General features: G+C 45.0%; 3 protein-coding genes across 4 annotated transcripts; all 3 read left to right on the top strand.

The window, feature by feature from the left end:
• Positions 1-553: 553 nt before the first annotated feature.
• acat2 (acetyl-CoA acetyltransferase 2) lies at positions 554-4,752 on the top strand. Its single transcript, XM_028953595.1, has 9 exons — positions 554-728; positions 1,263-1,397; positions 1,494-1,675; positions 2,218-2,335; positions 2,436-2,579; positions 2,711-2,833; positions 3,248-3,402; positions 3,558-3,668; positions 4,065-4,752. The coding sequence occupies exons 1-9, from the start codon at positions 680-682 to the stop codon at positions 4,233-4,235; spliced, it is 1,188 nt and encodes a 395-aa protein (XP_028809428.1). The 5' UTR covers positions 554-679; the 3' UTR covers positions 4,236-4,752.
• A 344-nt stretch (positions 4,753-5,096) lies between these two features.
• Positions 5,097-12,039, top strand: kif25 (kinesin family member 25). 2 transcript variants are annotated; one of them, XM_028953593.1, is made up of 15 exons: positions 5,097-5,359; positions 5,437-5,502; positions 6,332-6,448; positions 6,545-6,686; positions 7,809-7,912; positions 8,003-8,088; positions 8,170-8,203; positions 8,282-8,349; positions 8,446-8,520; positions 8,883-9,026; positions 9,133-9,309; positions 10,120-10,274; positions 10,553-10,777; positions 11,330-11,485; positions 11,585-12,039. In XM_028953593.1, the coding sequence occupies exons 1-15, from the start codon at positions 5,144-5,146 to the stop codon at positions 11,734-11,736; spliced, it is 1,917 nt and encodes a 638-aa protein (XP_028809426.1). In that variant the 5' UTR covers positions 5,097-5,143; the 3' UTR covers positions 11,737-12,039. The 2 variants fall into 2 exon arrangements, with proteins under 2 accessions (XP_028809426.1, XP_028809427.1); XM_028953594.1 differs by lacking the exons at positions 5,097-5,359; positions 5,437-5,502 and adding an exon at positions 5,509-5,777.
• Positions 12,040-12,200: 161 nt separating this feature from the next.
• On the top strand, positions 12,201-14,948 carry hebp2 (heme binding protein 2). The gene is made up of 5 exons (XM_028953596.1): positions 12,201-12,313; positions 12,730-12,817; positions 13,475-13,610; positions 13,783-13,963; positions 14,534-14,948. The coding sequence occupies exons 2-5, from the start codon at positions 12,743-12,745 to the stop codon at positions 14,709-14,711; spliced, it is 570 nt and encodes a 189-aa protein (XP_028809429.1). The 5' UTR covers positions 12,201-12,313; positions 12,730-12,742; the 3' UTR covers positions 14,712-14,948.
• The last annotated feature ends 657 nt before the right edge of the window (positions 14,949-15,605 follow it).

Raw genomic sequence — 15,605 nt, 5'->3', positions numbered from 1 at the left:
TCAGCATAAAGCACGTAAGGCTAAATGGCCACCTCAAGTTTCGACTGCGTTAGCGAAGCCATTTTTTTAATATTCCCCTTCAGAATTTTTGGTTTGACTTGTGTGGTTTTTTTTTTTTTTTTTTTTTCCCCACATCTTCCCCTTCCAAGAGATACTGTTGAATTCCTGTTACTCCGACTTCATTTTCATGTACTGACCAAATATCAATAAATAATTTTAATAGTACATTGTGTGCCTTTTTTTGTTCATTTCTTCCGATACTCAGCCAATCACACCAAGGCAAAGAGGGATTTTTTTTGCCTGGATCTCATGTTAAGCTACCTCGTCACATCTGTCTGACCACTGTTAAGGAGATTCTGACTGTGCCAAACTTTTTATTACACAAACATTTATATATCGATGGGTTTATTATTACGTAGGTTTGATCATACTTGTGACCACTGCCTGACTGCTCCAGTGCGTGTACAGAAGCGTCTGTAGTTGGTGTCCTCGTCCTCCAAGCCGTTGGGTGGCGCTCAAGGCCGCAGTCGCTTCAACGTCGGTCGCCCTGCGCCCCTCCTCTTGACTGTCCTAATCAAATGAATGGAGTAGCGCAGGAGCCGCACCGCGCTGGGACCTTCGCGGATAAACGGGGTCGACGTCGTCGCTGGAGGGTGTTGTGCTGTCCGGCCGTGCAGACATGAATCGCGAGGCTGTTGCTATCGTTTCCGCTGCGAGGAGCCCCATAGGTAAATATTGCACTTTCCGCGTGAAGGCACGCTGTTTTAAACATGTTTTCGTTTTTGCCAATTAATTTTGAGTGGAAAAAAGTTTAAGACAAAATAATAATAATAATAAACCAAGAATAACATGTGGTTTGTATACGTGGACGCGTTCACAGGATATGTTTACAGAGGCTTTTCTAGACTGTCCGCACGCTGGAGACTTTTCGAGCAAATGATTGGCCGCCCGGTGTTCTGCGCCGTTTTTTGGAGGCTGCTGATTGGCCAGTTCACTGTAGCGCCATGATCCGGGGCTTTCCTGATTGGCCGAGGTTCATAGCTAACGTTCGCAGGCTTGACGCCAGGATATTTTACGCAATATTTTACTTTTCATTTAAATCATATTTTGTACATTGTCGAATTAATGTTTATGTTATGATTTATGTTATGATTTTATTCTATTTTTTGTTGATAAATGTGATTCTGATCCTACTGTCAAGCACACAAAATATATAGGTTTTATCAGACTAATGGTGTTTTTTCATGTTTTATACATTTTAGGTGCTTTTAATGGTGCGTTTGCAACCTTACCTCTAGAAGACCTGACCTCTTCAGTTATTAAGGAAGTTCTGAACAGGGTAAATGTAAAACCAGAAGAGGTTTCAGAGGTTATTATGGGCCATGTGCTGACTGCAGGTGCACAATTTGTTAATACACATTTTTTTTTCTCAAAAGGAAGATCAATGAGAACATATTCTAACACCGGAGCACGTATCTCTCCCTGATCAACAGGTCAGGGTCAGAATCCAGCACGGCAGGCCAGCGTTGGGGCAGGTATCCCTTATTCGGTGCCAGCCTGGAGTTGCCAGATGGTGTGTGGGTCAGGGCTGAAAGCCATTTGCCTGGGGGCACAGTCCATCCTAGTGGGCGAGTCCACTGTGGTGGTTGCAGGGGGCATGGAAAGCATGAGTCAGGTAGGTTGCTCTGGATCCAAAGGACAAAATGTCCAAAAACAGTTACATTCAAACCTGTAATTGCAATGTTCCACACACACATCAGTTAAAACGAAAAATGCAACTATATTAAGACTACACTAAAGACACAGAGTGTTGTTGAATGGTACCGATTAGGAGTGTAAATTGGCAAGGATCTCATTATGTGATACATTTCATGATTATTGGGTCACGATAAGATTATATCATGATATATTGTGATTCTGTACATATTGCGATATTCTACAGTTTACTGAAAATGTAAAAAAAAACAAAGCTGATATAGAAGATGCCGTGTACAATCTGTGTGGATCACACTACATTAATAATTCAGCCAAAACAACATAGCTCAACATAAATTTGCATAAAAAATATTTATATTTCATGTATTGATCAAATATCACCATGTAAAATATCACGACATATTGCTGTTTTGATATTTTTTTACACATTTAGTACCAGTTGACTTAATCGTTTTGACTGCTGCACAATAACGCAATGCAACTGTGGCATCTTTCTCCCAGGCCCCTCATACAGTTCACATGCGTGCAGGGGTAAAGATGGGAGACGCACCTCTCCAAGATTCCATCATCGCAGACGGGCTCACCGATGCCTTCCACAGGTATCATATGGGCATTACAGGTACTGTTAAAATGATGTGTCTCAGATGGAGCATCGCTTATATACAGTCATGTATCTCTGTGCATTTTGGGGGATTTTCATCACTATTAACTCGTCCCAGCGGAAAACGTGGCCAGGCAGTGGGCAGTAAGCCGGGAGGTGCAAGACCAGTTTTCTGTGTCATCGCAGAACAGGACTGAGGCTGCTCAGAAAGCGGGATATTTTGACCGGGAGATTGTGCCAATTACTGTCCCCTCCAGGAAAGGCAAGTAGTTCAATAAAGGCCATCCTGAGGCTGGACGTTTTTTTTTTTTTTTTGCAGTTGCATATTTTTACCGCCTATTTCGGGTTTGTAAATTTCTAGATCCTGTGTTTACACTTAAATGTTGTCCTCAGGCCCAGTGGAGGTGAAAGTGGATGAATTTCCCAGACATGGCAGTAACATGGACGCAATGTCTAAACTGAGACCGTGCTTCATGAAGGACGGCTCGGGGACGGTCACTGCAGGCAACGCCTCTGGTGAGATTTACGGCAGAACACTAGAGACATTAAAATCTGCACCAATTATGCACAACAGTTAACAAATTGCATTGACTGTATGTTGAGTATGTAATTAGAAATATTAGGTGGCCCAGGATCTTGACAACGAGACACAAGAAACTTGTCAGCTTGTGTTTGGTGTTTTGCTGCAGAAATTCCTGAAAATCATAAAACATTTATAAAAATGTAAAAAACAAAAAAAAATGCATAAAATGATTTTATTTCATGATTTTATTTTCACACCACCCTGCAGCCTGCTCCACACACCTTAGGATCCACTAGATTAACACAAGCACTATGCATTGACATGGTGGTCGGTTTCTCTCAGAAAAGGTGGTTACAAGATTTATTGTGCATTTAATTGTGACTGACTCTGTGAAACTCTTTCCAAAGGAATAAACGACGGCGCTGCAGCAGTTGTACTCATGAGCCAGTCAGAAGCTCAGAAGCGAGGCCTGAAAACGTTGGCACGAATCACCTCCTGGGCTCAGGCTGGCCTGGACCCATCCGTCATGGGCACAGGGCCAATCCCATCAATTAGGAAGGCGGTCAGTGGCAAAGCTTGCACTTCCCATAACCTTGTGATGTAGATCAGCGGTGCATAAAGAGTTAATAACCCTGCATAATCTACTAATATTCCAACACATGCTATTAGCCACCATAATCTGAGCCGGGGAAATGGCTCTATGTCCCATATCCCCAGGTGGAGAAGGCGGGGTGGCAGCTGCAGGAGGTGGATCTTTTCGAGATCAATGAAGCATTTGCCGCACAGTCTGTTGCTGTGGTGAAGGAGCTTGGACTCAATCAAGACAAGGTCATTCAGTGATTTCACTCCATTTTTGCAGCTTCTGTGTCTTGGCAGATGAAATCATAGGCTCATTAATTTTGAGAGCTGAATTCTTTGCTCATTGGTCCATTAGGCTATTCTTAGCTTTTATTATGTTAATACTAACGGGAACTTGGATAAGACAATTACAAACAATGCAATTACACAGTGATATTTAGCAGGCAGACAAAAGTCATGCTCCCCCTGATATCATTTTCCAGTTTACCTGTTTTGCTTCAGCATGAGACATGTACCAATGGAGACCTTTGCAATTGTTCTGAATTATATTGAGTGTGTGTGTGTGTGTGTGTGTATATATATATATACACACACACACACACACACACACACACACACACACACACCTTGTTCTTTTGTGTGTAGGTGAACGTGAGTGGTGGGGCCATCTCTCTAGGTCACCCTCTGGGCATGTCTGGCTGCCGTGTGCTGGTGACCCTGCTGCATGCACTCCAGAGGACTGGAGGGCACAGAGGCGTGGCCTCTCTGTGCATTGGTGGTGGCATGGGCATTGCCATGTGTGTGGAGAGGGACTGAAGCCATGTTCTCAGGCTGCTGTGACTCGAGGGCTGAAGGCATCTGCTGAAGGAGATTTGACCAAATATTATTACTTTTCCTTCAGCTTCTCTCACCAGGTTTTACCCTACTGCGGCCGTTGGGAGTGATTACGCCTGCTCTACAGATCCTAGCACGAGTAAAAGCCTTCAGACATTCCTCCTTTTCATATGCATCACTATAAGTGCCATAGAACGTCAAGAAACAGTGATAGGCTTAATTTGTTCATTCGATTATCATTATAAACAATTCTTAAAGAACTTAATTCATCTCAGTAATGGGAAGAAGGGAAAAATAGATAAGACGTGAAATTATGCAAGAAATGTAATGTATGCAGAAGTGCCAAGAGGCTAGTTAAGCCTGTACCGCATGCTTCCTGTAGTGTATATAAGATGAATGTACTGTGTAACTAGTTATCAGCTATAATGATCAGAAAAGGGTTCAGATGGTTCAGTGTAATGGAAATTGGTGATATAATAAAGTATCATAAAGTCTCAAATGTGTGATTCTCACTTTTCACACAAGAGGGAGACAAAACCACCTCCGTCGCACGCTGGGGGATAAAAATAAAAAAAACATCAAGCATGTAAAATGATGTTAATTATTTACACTAAAAGCACACTCGGTCTATTAATATCACATTCTTTAGGCCTGACGTATTACACGACTAAACGCGCAGTGTTTAACAGGGTATAATGCCAATTTGAATAAACACGACTACTGTAAACTAACGTGACATTAAATTCACTGATTCCCGTCCGTGGATTATATGCCAAGTCTTAGAATAAAGGCGTTTTGTATGGACATTAAATAAATGTAATCGCGACCGCTTCGTCTTATTTAAGAGACGTATTTTGATCAGAATCTCATTGTTGCTGTACGTGGAATAAATGACCTCAGTAACCGGCCTGCTGGAGGATGCGTTTTATTTGACCGGCTTTCGTAAGCGGATTAGCGACGTCGCCAAAGTAGCTTGGAGTTCACAGGTTGTCCGGTCGCGCCAGCCAGACGTCGCTCCGCCGCTTCCCCGCGCCGAAATGCCGCTTTTCATCAACCGGGACCAGATATTTGCCCACCAGGTCCACCTGCTGGAGCACAAGCTTCGCGTGAGTCGCCCGAACGACCCGAGGGCTGCTCGATTCGGAGTAGATAGTTCGACTTTAAAGTGTATTGTTGTGCGCAGAGCAAGGACGAGCGCATCCTGGAGCTGGAGACCGAGAACGCGCTGCTTCATCTCAGGCTCGCCGAGGTACGTGATTGGTCGATCGGGCCGGGTCCTGTTCCGTGACGTCATGGCTCCGCACGTCGCCTTCGTGTCAGTGCGCCATTGAGGGGACGATATCGCATGGATGGCGGTTTAAACCGTGTATTGATGGTTGATTTCATTTTTAATGAAACATTTCTGATTGTGTTTGGCGACATGTGACGTGATTAACGTTTAACCTCAATTTGTCGTGGTTTCGTGAGATTTAGAATGGCAGATGTTTTTCAGATTTGAACGTCTATAAATGCTGTTTGTTACGTGTAAGTTATTTTAGTATTTTTAAAAAAAAATACAGGTATTTACAGTGTTAAAGCCAGCAACCCTTAGTGGAGAGCTCTGCTTGAGGAGAAAATGTACAGAAATATAGAATCCATGTATTGTGAAGTAATCTTCATCCCCCATTAGGATTAACATTGTTTTTTTAATCCAGATTACAAGTATAACAATCCATCTGTTTCTTAAGATACATATTTACCCAAAATAAGATCTTGCATACACTCCACTAGATGGGCACCCAGTCAGACACTTCCCCACAATATAAAGCAATGCATTATTACAAATTATTATTATAAATGGCATAGCATCCCATCAAAGTACCAGCAAGACTGCCTTGTGAAACTATGAAGTATGGAACGGCTCAGTAAAGGCCTTCATTAATGCATCTAAGAGGAAATAATATTGTCTTCTCCCCACATGGCAATAGTTTTGTAACTTTTGTGGGACGAGGGTTTTGTCTTGGACTTGATTTGAATGGGTTTCATCTGAGAAAGTCAGCACCACAACACTGCCTGTTCCCAACCTTCCTTTCCTACAGTGCCTGGGAAAACTCCGTTACGAAGAGCGCCAGTCTCAGATGAAAAGAAGCCAACAGAAGGGCCTCGTACAAAAAAGCACTCAGACAGCACTGGGCAAACTTCTGTCAGAAGTGCAGGTGCCCATGCCAAGTTTCTGTACAAGTCTGCATGTTCACATGCTATCCGACCTCTTTTTTTTCCGTTCATTAATGAAACGTGTACGATATCTTTAGGTTCTTAAACGGGGCTTGCGGGAGGTGCATGCAGTGTATGTGAGCTTTGCCAGGGAACTGGAGGAGCAGAGTAAACAGCTGCTGGAACAAGTGGGCGCCGTGTGTGCCGCCATCCAGGACCGTCAAACCAATGGCGTGCAGGGTGAGACTCTCCGTCTGCATTTAACGTATTGCCAATTTCTGTTCATCCCTCAGACTTGGGATGTAGCGTCCAGAATTAAACAAGGACTTTCTGAGCGCGTTAAATGTGCTACAGATCCATTTGTCCGCACCTATGAAAATGTAACCAACATTGTTGCTAAAATGTTTTAGGTGTACTTGTGATTCTCATTCGTATTGACCCACTGACGCCTGTCGTCTGCTGTTCTGGGGGTTGTATTTAAGTGCCAGGGTGTTCCTGGGTTAATCCTTGCATCCTCAGCTACAAGGTCATCGGCCTGGTGCGTCACCTAAGGAGCTACGGCGACAGATTGCCAGGGAGCTTTTAAAGTTTCGTTGTGGCTGTACACATTGGAGCAGATCTGTACTTCTCATAAAGCAGTAAAATCAATGAAGAATAGAAGCAAATATTAATACCAACCTTTTCATATTAGACCGAAATAACAGTAACATGCTTAAATGCAATATAATTGGCATAATGCATGTGTTTGAAGACATTTCTCATTTATTATTATTATTAACAGTTGTTCCGTTAACTCCCAGTGATTAATAAAGCATTTAATACCCACAAGCGGTTGCTGCATGCACAGTGGGACGTATAATGTAGACTAAAACACACTGAATTATTCACTTAAGGGTTAACTGAGCCTACCAATCCCTTAATGGGCTGTTCCGTCACAAGCTGCCCGGCCTCGTGGCCAACCAGTGGTAATAGATCCAGGGAAAACCCGCTGTCAGGCATTGCATTGTAGTGAGTAAGTTGTTCTTGAAAGCGGTTTCACCGTTTTTAGCAAGATTGTGAATTACGAAACCTCCAAACACAACAACATGACAGAACATCTGAACAACATCATGAAGGTACAGCATCTGTAAAGTCGCCCAAATGTTTGGGTTCAGATAAAATATTGTATTTGTAGCGCCATTCCAACTTCTGAGATATGAGGTGACAGACCGGGTGATTTTTACCTTAATTTGACAGTATCTTTAAAAAGGTAAAATAGCACCCGCAGCACAGCACCAGTTTTCCTGTCTTTTTCTCTCTTCTTTTGAAGCGCAGTTTTAAGCATAGAGTTCACGGCCTGACCCAAATGCAAATCTTCCGCAGGCCTCCAGGCTAAGGTAGCTGCTCTAGAGGGGACTCTGCAGGAGGAGAAGGAGCGGTGCAGCGCCGAGAGGCAGAGGAGGAGGGTGCTGCACAACGCCCTGGTTGTACGTGTCATAAAAATACGGTTTCGGTACAATCGATCACCCACATCTCACTGCTCATTTACTGCCATTTTCTGCACGCCGTTGATTTAGGAGCTGAGGGGAAATATAAGGGTTCACTGCCGTGTGCGTCCTGTCCTGCCTTTTGACTGCGGCCAGGGGGTGAACGCGTCACCGGGGTAGGACGGCAGATCGAGAAGTGTCCTTAGCTCAAAGTGACACAATTCAGCCTGCTGACCGTGACTATGTCTGTTCCTCAGGTCAGCAGAGGTGGTGGTGCAGGCCGTCAATGACGTGAGTGGATTTTCTTTTCTGAATTTGACTCCCCGATACTGCTTCAGTGGTCTGAATTTCAACATTTCGGATTTCCAGGATTCCGTCCTCGTGAACTGTGCCAAAACCGGCAGTCCTGCGTTGAACAAAATGTTTGAATTCGAAAGGTACAGAGTATGACACATTTATTGTATTTTTCAGCCAATGCAGATTGTCACTAGTCAATAAATGACAGTGATTCGCGGTAAATGTTCCATTGGCAGGGTCCATGGGCCGGAGGACACCCAGTGCACGGTGTTTGAGGAAGTGAAGCCACTCCTCACCTCCCTCCTGGATGGGTGAGAGATTCTTTATCACAAGGACGAGATAACAGACAGAGATGAACACGGAAGTGATGTCAGATATGAAATGGAAATAAGTTGTGTGCATGTTGGATGCAAGCGTCACGCCGACAGCGAGTGTGTTACCCATGACACGGGTGGTAGTGGCCTAGTGGGTAACACACTCGCCTGTGAACCAGAAGACCCAGGTTCAAGTCCCACTTACTACCATTGTGTCCCTGAGCAAGACATTTAACCCTGAGTGTCTCCAGGGGGGGGACTGTCCCTGTAACTACTGATTGTAAGTCGCTCTGGATAAGGGCGTCTGATAAATGCCGTAAATGTAAATGCACTCAGTCAGTGCTGTGCTCCTTGCTCAGGTACAACGTATGCATTATGGCGTATGGGCAGACGGGCAGCGGAAAGACGCACACGATGATCGGCTCGCAGGCAGACGAGGCCTCGGGAACCGTTGACAACAGCGAGCAGGGCATCATTCCAAAAGCAGCCAGGGAGCTGTTCCGGTATGGAGATCTGCCAGATGCGTGGTGCTGCAGTATTTCTGCCATAAATCCTAGAGCGCAGAGCAGCGGAGATAAGCATGGTGCGTGTGTGCGCGTCCGTTTTCAGGCTGGTCTCCGAGAAGCCTGCTGAGGAGCACACAGTGGAGATGTCAGTGGTAGAGGTGTACAACAACGAAGTGTGGGACCTGCTGTCGCGAGACAAGGACGGGGCCGCAGTCGGCGTGAAGAGGGAGGTGATCACCACCAGTTCCGGCACCAGCGAGGTTCCCTCCCTCACACACGAGTGAGTTGGCCCAGGTGAACGGGCAAAGACAGGGTGTGGCTGCGGCGGGGCTAAAAATAGGTTGAAAGCAATGAATGCTGTTAGGGGACGATTGACTTTTTTTTTCCTCAGCTTCAAACATGTCACTTAGTAACCAGTGAGCAAGATGACATCCATATTTGGAAATTTGCACACAATAATATAACTTATATTTAACATAATTTAAAACATGACAGGACCCCCCCCCCCACACACACACACACACAATTTGGGCTTCACTGCCCTAATACATAGACAGAATGCATCGTCGCACGTCTTTTATGGTACTTTTGTAGAATTTTTGCATGCGCATTTGTCACTGTGCAAAAATGCATCACGAAGGTGGGGGTATTTGCGGACTTCATCACACATTTTATCTTTTTGACCGTTGTCACAAAAGGTAAATGTGATACACAGCACAGCACATGGTGACACAACAAAATGTGTCCTCTGCTTTTAACCATCACCCTTAGTGAGCAGTGGGCAGCCATGACAGGCGCCCCAGTAGCACTTCGACAGGTCGGGATTTGAACCCGCAACCTTCCGCTTAATTCATTAAATTCTTAACACTGCAGAATTCCAGTGCGTGCATTTACATCACTTAGTTCTGAATAATACAGAGTTTGGGGGTTCCACAAGGCTGGTTTTAAAACATCTCATTGAGAGACACCCCCCTGAATGGAACGGCTTTTCTAACATTGTCAGCCGCCCTGGCGCTCGGCACCTCCATGACATGGGCGAACGTGCAGGGGCAAGTGTGCCGAGTACCTGATGACCCTCTCTACGCCGCAGGCAGGTGCGGAACCCGGCTGAGGTGATGGAGCTGATCAGGGCGGTGCTGAGGCTCCGGGCCCACAGCCCCACGCTGGTGCACCGGGACTCGTCTCGCTCCCACCTCGTGGTCTCCCTCGTGGTCAGCTCCAGGAGCCCCAGTGCCCTCGCTCTGGGTGGGTGCCCGCTGCATGCACATCCGATTTGACTGACAACGCCAACTTGTTTTTTTTCTTTGAGGCTTGTCTTCAAAGAAATGTATAGAGAATTATTTAGTATTACTGCCTCTGGAGTCGTGAGCAGAGCAGTGCAATTCTGGGACTCCAGGAACAGTCGGGAACTGGCACAGACATACAGAAAAAAAAAAAATTCTCTTTATATATTCTAGATTATATTAATACATTATATGAAGAGCAATAACCATGTGATTAATTAGAACATTGCTACTGAACAGCCCGCCGGCTGCAGACCTCCAGGCAGGACGTGCAGCGCGTTGCACAGAAGGAGTGGTGGAGCCCCCGCTGCAGACGAGCCGCCACCTCCCGCCCGTCCAGCCCCGCCTCCTCGCCGTGCCACTCCCCGTATCAGTCCCCTTGCCCCTCACCCAGGCCCAGCATCGCCCAGGCGCCCCTCAGGACCAAGCTGCAGCTGGTGGATCTGGCTGGCAGCGAGTGTGTGGGTTAGTCCAGCTCCTAATGTACTACTTTAATTAAACACTTACTGAACATAATAGCACGCTGGCCTTTTTCAGGGGTTTTATTTTAAATGAATTTTTTTTTTTTTATTCTTAAGAGACGAATGGGGAAAGGTGTGTAAGGCCTAATTCAGCGACAATATATATTTACATAGGAAACCAGGAAAGTAAGTGACACAAGACAGGCACAAGTGAACACAATCAGACAATCAATTTAGACAAGAGGGTAAGAAAAGTCCATTGAGGGGCGCACCAGCCCAACAGTGCGTGGCCAGGCTCCCCAGTCATTTGGCCGGAGCGTCCACCAGTCGTGGGCGTGACTTGTACATTTGTCTATATTGTCTCTCAAGAGTGGTAGTAGCCTAGTGGGTAGCACACTCGCCTATGAACCAGAAGACCCAGGTTCAAATCCCACTTACTACCATTGTGTCCCTGAGCAAGACACTTAACCCTGAGGGGGGGGACTGTCCCTGTAACTACTGATTGTAAGTCGCTCTGGATAAGGGCGTCTGATAAATGTAAATGTACATGTTGCAGGCATGTCTGGAGTGACCGGCGCTGCTCTGTGGGAAAGCTCCTGCATCAACCGCAGCCTGTCGGCTCTCTCTGATGTGCTGGGTGCCCTGGCCGAGCGGCGCCCCCACGTCCCCTACCGCAACAGCAAACTCACACACCTGCTGCAGGACTCTATCGGTACACACACACACACACACACACACAGACACACAGTTCCCACACAAGGTAATAAGCCGTCCTTACTTCCTCCTTGACGCTATCTATTTCCTTTTCAAGGCGGGGACGCCAAGCTGCTGGTGATGCTGTGCGTCTCCCCCACCCAGCACTTCCTAACGGAGTCACTGCAGTCACTGGGCCTTGGCACACGGGCGCGGCAGGTCCAGAGAGAGCCACCACGGAGAAAGAACGGAGGCCTGAAGATGAAATGACCGATACGGATCTTCTGGCTGCTCTTTCATTAACTGATTATTAACCATTAGAGCTCACCGAAACAAAGCCCAAATATAAACCTGGGGTATTCCATGAAATCATACTGTCATTGTTGTGTCTTGTGTCGGTTTTTAACTGTTAATTCATTAGCTCATGTAATGTACCTCATAATCTGCCTTTACTTGGCTTTAAAATTCTTCTGTATTTAGAACCCAGCAAGCATCTTTTTTCCCTTGTTTAATCAGAACTGCTTTGTAAATTCAGCTTTGTTTAAACAGATGAATAAAAGCTGGATGAGTGCACAGCGTATTTCTGTTGCTACGTCGGTGCTGTCGAATGAAATAAGCGTGAAGTTCCCTGAAATTACTTAATGAAACATTGATGTGACTTTTTTTTGTTGTTGTTGTTGCGTAAACGTAACATCGCGATACTTGACACGTTACGAAACGCGTTACAAAAGCTCAGCGTTACTTAACAGCGCCACCCGGAAACGTAAGCAGGCGGTCACGTGGCGTCGCGCCTGTCGCGCCTGTCGCGCCTCCGAGGGACATCGTTCCACCGCGCCGACGTTTGCTCGTAAGTTCTGCCGCTTGATCTTCTTTTTATATCAAGGCGAATGCAACGCGGACGCGCCGATTGTACAGAATACAGTTTTAAAGTGTGTGTGTGGTGTGTGTGTGTGTGTGTGTTTGAGTGCGTGTTTGCGTGTGTGTGTTTTTTGTGTGTGTTTGTGTGTGTGTGCATGTTTGAGTGCGTGTTTGCGTGTGTGTGTGTGTGTGTGTTTTGTGTGCGTGTTTGTGTGTGTGTGCATGTTTGAGTGTGTGTGTGTGTGTGTGCATGTTTGAGTATGTGTGATTGTGTGTGTGTGTGTGTGATTGTGTGTATCTGTGCGCTCTGGTCACCTGTCAGAAGCTGCTGCTGTTCCTACTGATAACCAGACTCTGCTGGCTGGTGTTTGCAGAATTGAACTTGGTTTTAATGTTTTCCTGAAGGAGAATCGCCATTATGTTCAAGGCAATTGGTCAAGTATTATTTTCATCAGGCTTGCAGTCCCCGAAGTTCTCCCCTCAGGAGGGACAGGTATGTCTCATGTCTCTAAGGTCTTGATTTGTTGTTGCTTTATGTTCTTTTTCTACTTGCTGTTATTTTTTTTTTCTCCATTCTCGAGAATAGGGGCAATAATATATATTTTTTTGCAGCTGAGTGCTTGTATTTTGTCAACTCCATCATACACACGAAAATGTATAGCATTGTAACATGAAGTATGAAAAAAGTGTTTAGCTTTATTTTCTTAGCTAAAAAAAAAATAACAATGTTCTGTAGATGATGTGATTTTGTGTTTGTAATCAACAGCATACTACACACACACACACACACACACACATAATATATAAAGTTAATAAAATAAAAACCAGACCAAATATTTTAGAAGCTTGTATTTATATAAATACTTAATAATTGAATAATTCTCAGAAGCATTGAATTACAGTGCTTATTATGATAATTACAATATTAATATATTAAGCTGAATATAAAACATTTAAATGAATACGTGGTGCATTTCTTTTTCAGTGCCCTAAATTGCAACCACTGATTACAAGGTTGGCCAGTGCCCCTCAGGACACTGTTTTTATAGATAAATCAATCGGCCTAACGGACCAAGATTAACGACCAATTATGGACGTGTAAAAATCGTATTGATTTTCTCTGCACTCTGGTGCCGTCGTCCTCCATCAGGGTGAGGATTACGCCGTTCGAGCGTACGACGCTGCAAACTGGGTGAGCACCGCCGTGAAGAGTGTGGACTCAGACGCCGCCTTGAGTACCGGATTCAGGAGACTTTTTAAGTACATCCAAGGTGAAAATGAGCAAAGTGAGTCTGATTTCTGCAGCATTATATCTACATCGTGTGTGGGTCCTCGGTGTTGCCATCGTAGCGTTATAGTTAATTAAGCTTGCACATAACTGCTTATGCAATTTGGGTGACTATTAGGTATTATTATGCGTGACTCAGCTGAAGTGACACTGTTTGTGGCCTTTGTCAGAGGCGAAAGTTGAGATGACTGCACCAGTGACCTGCCACATTACTCCAGGGGCGGGACCAGCGTGCGAGAGCACGTTCATTATATCATTTTACATCCCAGTGGAACACCAGGCCGACCCTCCCAAACCTTCTGACTCTGAAGTGTTTATCGAAAACAGGAAGGGATTCACCACGTTTGTCAGGTAAAACCCAAGGGTGCACTTTTTCAAGTATAATACCATTCTAAACAGAATGCACATTTCTGGTGAATTATTCATTATTAAGGGCTGTTCCTGTTTATTCAAGTCAAAATACATTTACATTTACAGCATTTACCAGACGCCCTTATCCAGAGCGACTTACAATCAGTAGTTACAGGGACAGTCCCCCCCTGGAGACACTCAGGGTTAAGTGTCTTGCTCAGGGACACAATGGTAGTAAGTGGGATTCGAACCCGGGTCTTCTGGTTCATAGGCGAGTGTGTTACCCACTAGGCTACTACCACCAAATACTTATAACTAATGTAGCTGTATTACAAGTTCCAACATCCATGGTCTCTTCACAGCCACATGCATTTGCAGCTGGTATCTCTGATAGAAATCTGATTTCTGTGTAGGAAGGAATCTGCAAATCAGTGTGTAACACACACACACACACACACACACACTGCATGGGGTGGTGTTGTTGCAGGAGGGTTTGTCAATGTTCATTTGACATCTGATCATAATGATCAGTTTTGAATGCATTGTGCTCTCTGCTCTTCCTATTTGCAGGACTTTTGGGGGATTCAGTAATGAGAAAATGGTCCGTGAGGAACACCTGAAGCTGATCGAGAGCCTTCAGAGAGATGAAGTCAAGTTCAAGGAGGCGCCTTATTACAGGGTGGGCTACGACAGCCCCTTCAAAATGACCAATCGGCGTAATGAGGTCTGGCTTGTCCAGGATGAGTGATGAAACCTGTTACTGAAATGATCGCTGTGCAGCTGGACCACAAGTGCTTTTATAAACCGTCCTCGCATCAAATACTATGAAAGTTCATATAAAGCATTCCTTTATATTTAAGGGTATATTTATACATCCTTATTTCACTACATTTCAGTGCAAATCACATAGAAATTCACATATAACCAGAATGAGAAAATCTTTACAGCCGTCTAAAGTTCATTAAAATGGTACATTCCCAAAAAGGTACTTTGTAAGGTGTTTATTGAAGTTATGTTTTTAAACATAAATGAATGGTATTTTGTTGTAATTAAGACTGATATTAAAACCTGTATGTGTTTTAGTGGTCTGCACTCAAAATGTTTTAGGGTTTTGTTTATTTTTATCCTCAAGCACCATCTCGATGAGGACATGGACGCAATGCTCGCTAATCCAGACCCCCACCCTGGCCTTAGACTAGCTGCCGTCTGCAAAGTCATCGGGTCTATTTTTGAGGTGACTGTCATTATTTGACTATCAGGTTCAAATACTCAGCACAAATCGCGAGGGGGGTTGGGAGAGAGACACTCCGAGCTTCAGCCAGGGGGTCGACGTAATCTAACGCTGTCGGAGTGAAATTATGGCCACTCGCTGTCATTATGTAAGGGGCTGTGTAAACACTAGGGTCTGGCTGTGGCCTTGTAGCTGGATGACTTGTGGAAAGCAGAAGCGTGCGTGTGTGTGTGTGTGTGTGTGTGTGTGTGTTTCAGCAGGATGGGGGTCATGTGGTATCTGACAGTAGAGATGAAGCCAGGGGGGTTGGAGGTGTGATTGAAGGATGACCTCTAAGGTGCCTGGTTGATAGGCAGCCGTGGTTCGCGATGGCATCACAAATGAAGGACCAAGTAAAAAAAAAAAAAACAC

This window comes from Denticeps clupeoides, chromosome 14 (assembly GCF_900700375.1).
Source record: "Denticeps clupeoides chromosome 14, fDenClu1.1, whole genome shotgun sequence".
Lineage (NCBI taxonomy): Eukaryota > Metazoa > Chordata > Actinopteri > Clupeiformes > Denticipitidae > Denticeps > Denticeps clupeoides.
Note: the sequence above shows the minus strand (reverse complement) of the source record. Positions and strands in the feature narration are given on the sequence as shown.

Bases quoted from the DNA above. Each gene is read 5' to 3' on its own strand.
- acat2 (XM_028953595.1), top strand. From the start codon at position 680: ATGAATCGCGAGGCTGTTGCTATCGTTTCCGCTGCGAGGAGCCCCATA. The intron at 729-1,262 runs GTAAATATTGCA...TATACATTTTAG, and splicing joins CGCTGCGAGGAGCCCCATAG to GTGCTTTTAATGGTGCGTTT. The intron at 3,403-3,557 runs GTCAGTGGCAAA...CCATATCCCCAG, and splicing joins TCCCATCAATTAGGAAGGCG to GTGGAGAAGGCGGGGTGGCA.
- kif25 (XM_028953593.1), top strand. From the start codon at position 5,144: ATGACCTCAGTAACCGGCCTGCTGGAGGATGCGTTTTATTTGACCGGC. The intron at 8,350-8,445 runs GTACAGAGTATG...TTCCATTGGCAG, and splicing joins AAAATGTTTGAATTCGAAAG to GGTCCATGGGCCGGAGGACA. The intron at 10,275-10,552 runs GTGGGTGCCCGC...GCTACTGAACAG, and splicing joins CCCCAGTGCCCTCGCTCTGG to CCCGCCGGCTGCAGACCTCC.
- hebp2 (XM_028953596.1), top strand. From the start codon at position 12,743: ATGTTCAAGGCAATTGGTCAAGTATTATTTTCATCAGGCTTGCAGTCC. The intron at 13,611-13,782 runs GTGAGTCTGATT...GGCCTTTGTCAG, and splicing joins CCAAGGTGAAAATGAGCAAA to AGGCGAAAGTTGAGATGACT. The intron at 13,964-14,533 runs GTAAAACCCAAG...TCCTATTTGCAG, and splicing joins GGATTCACCACGTTTGTCAG to GACTTTTGGGGGATTCAGTA.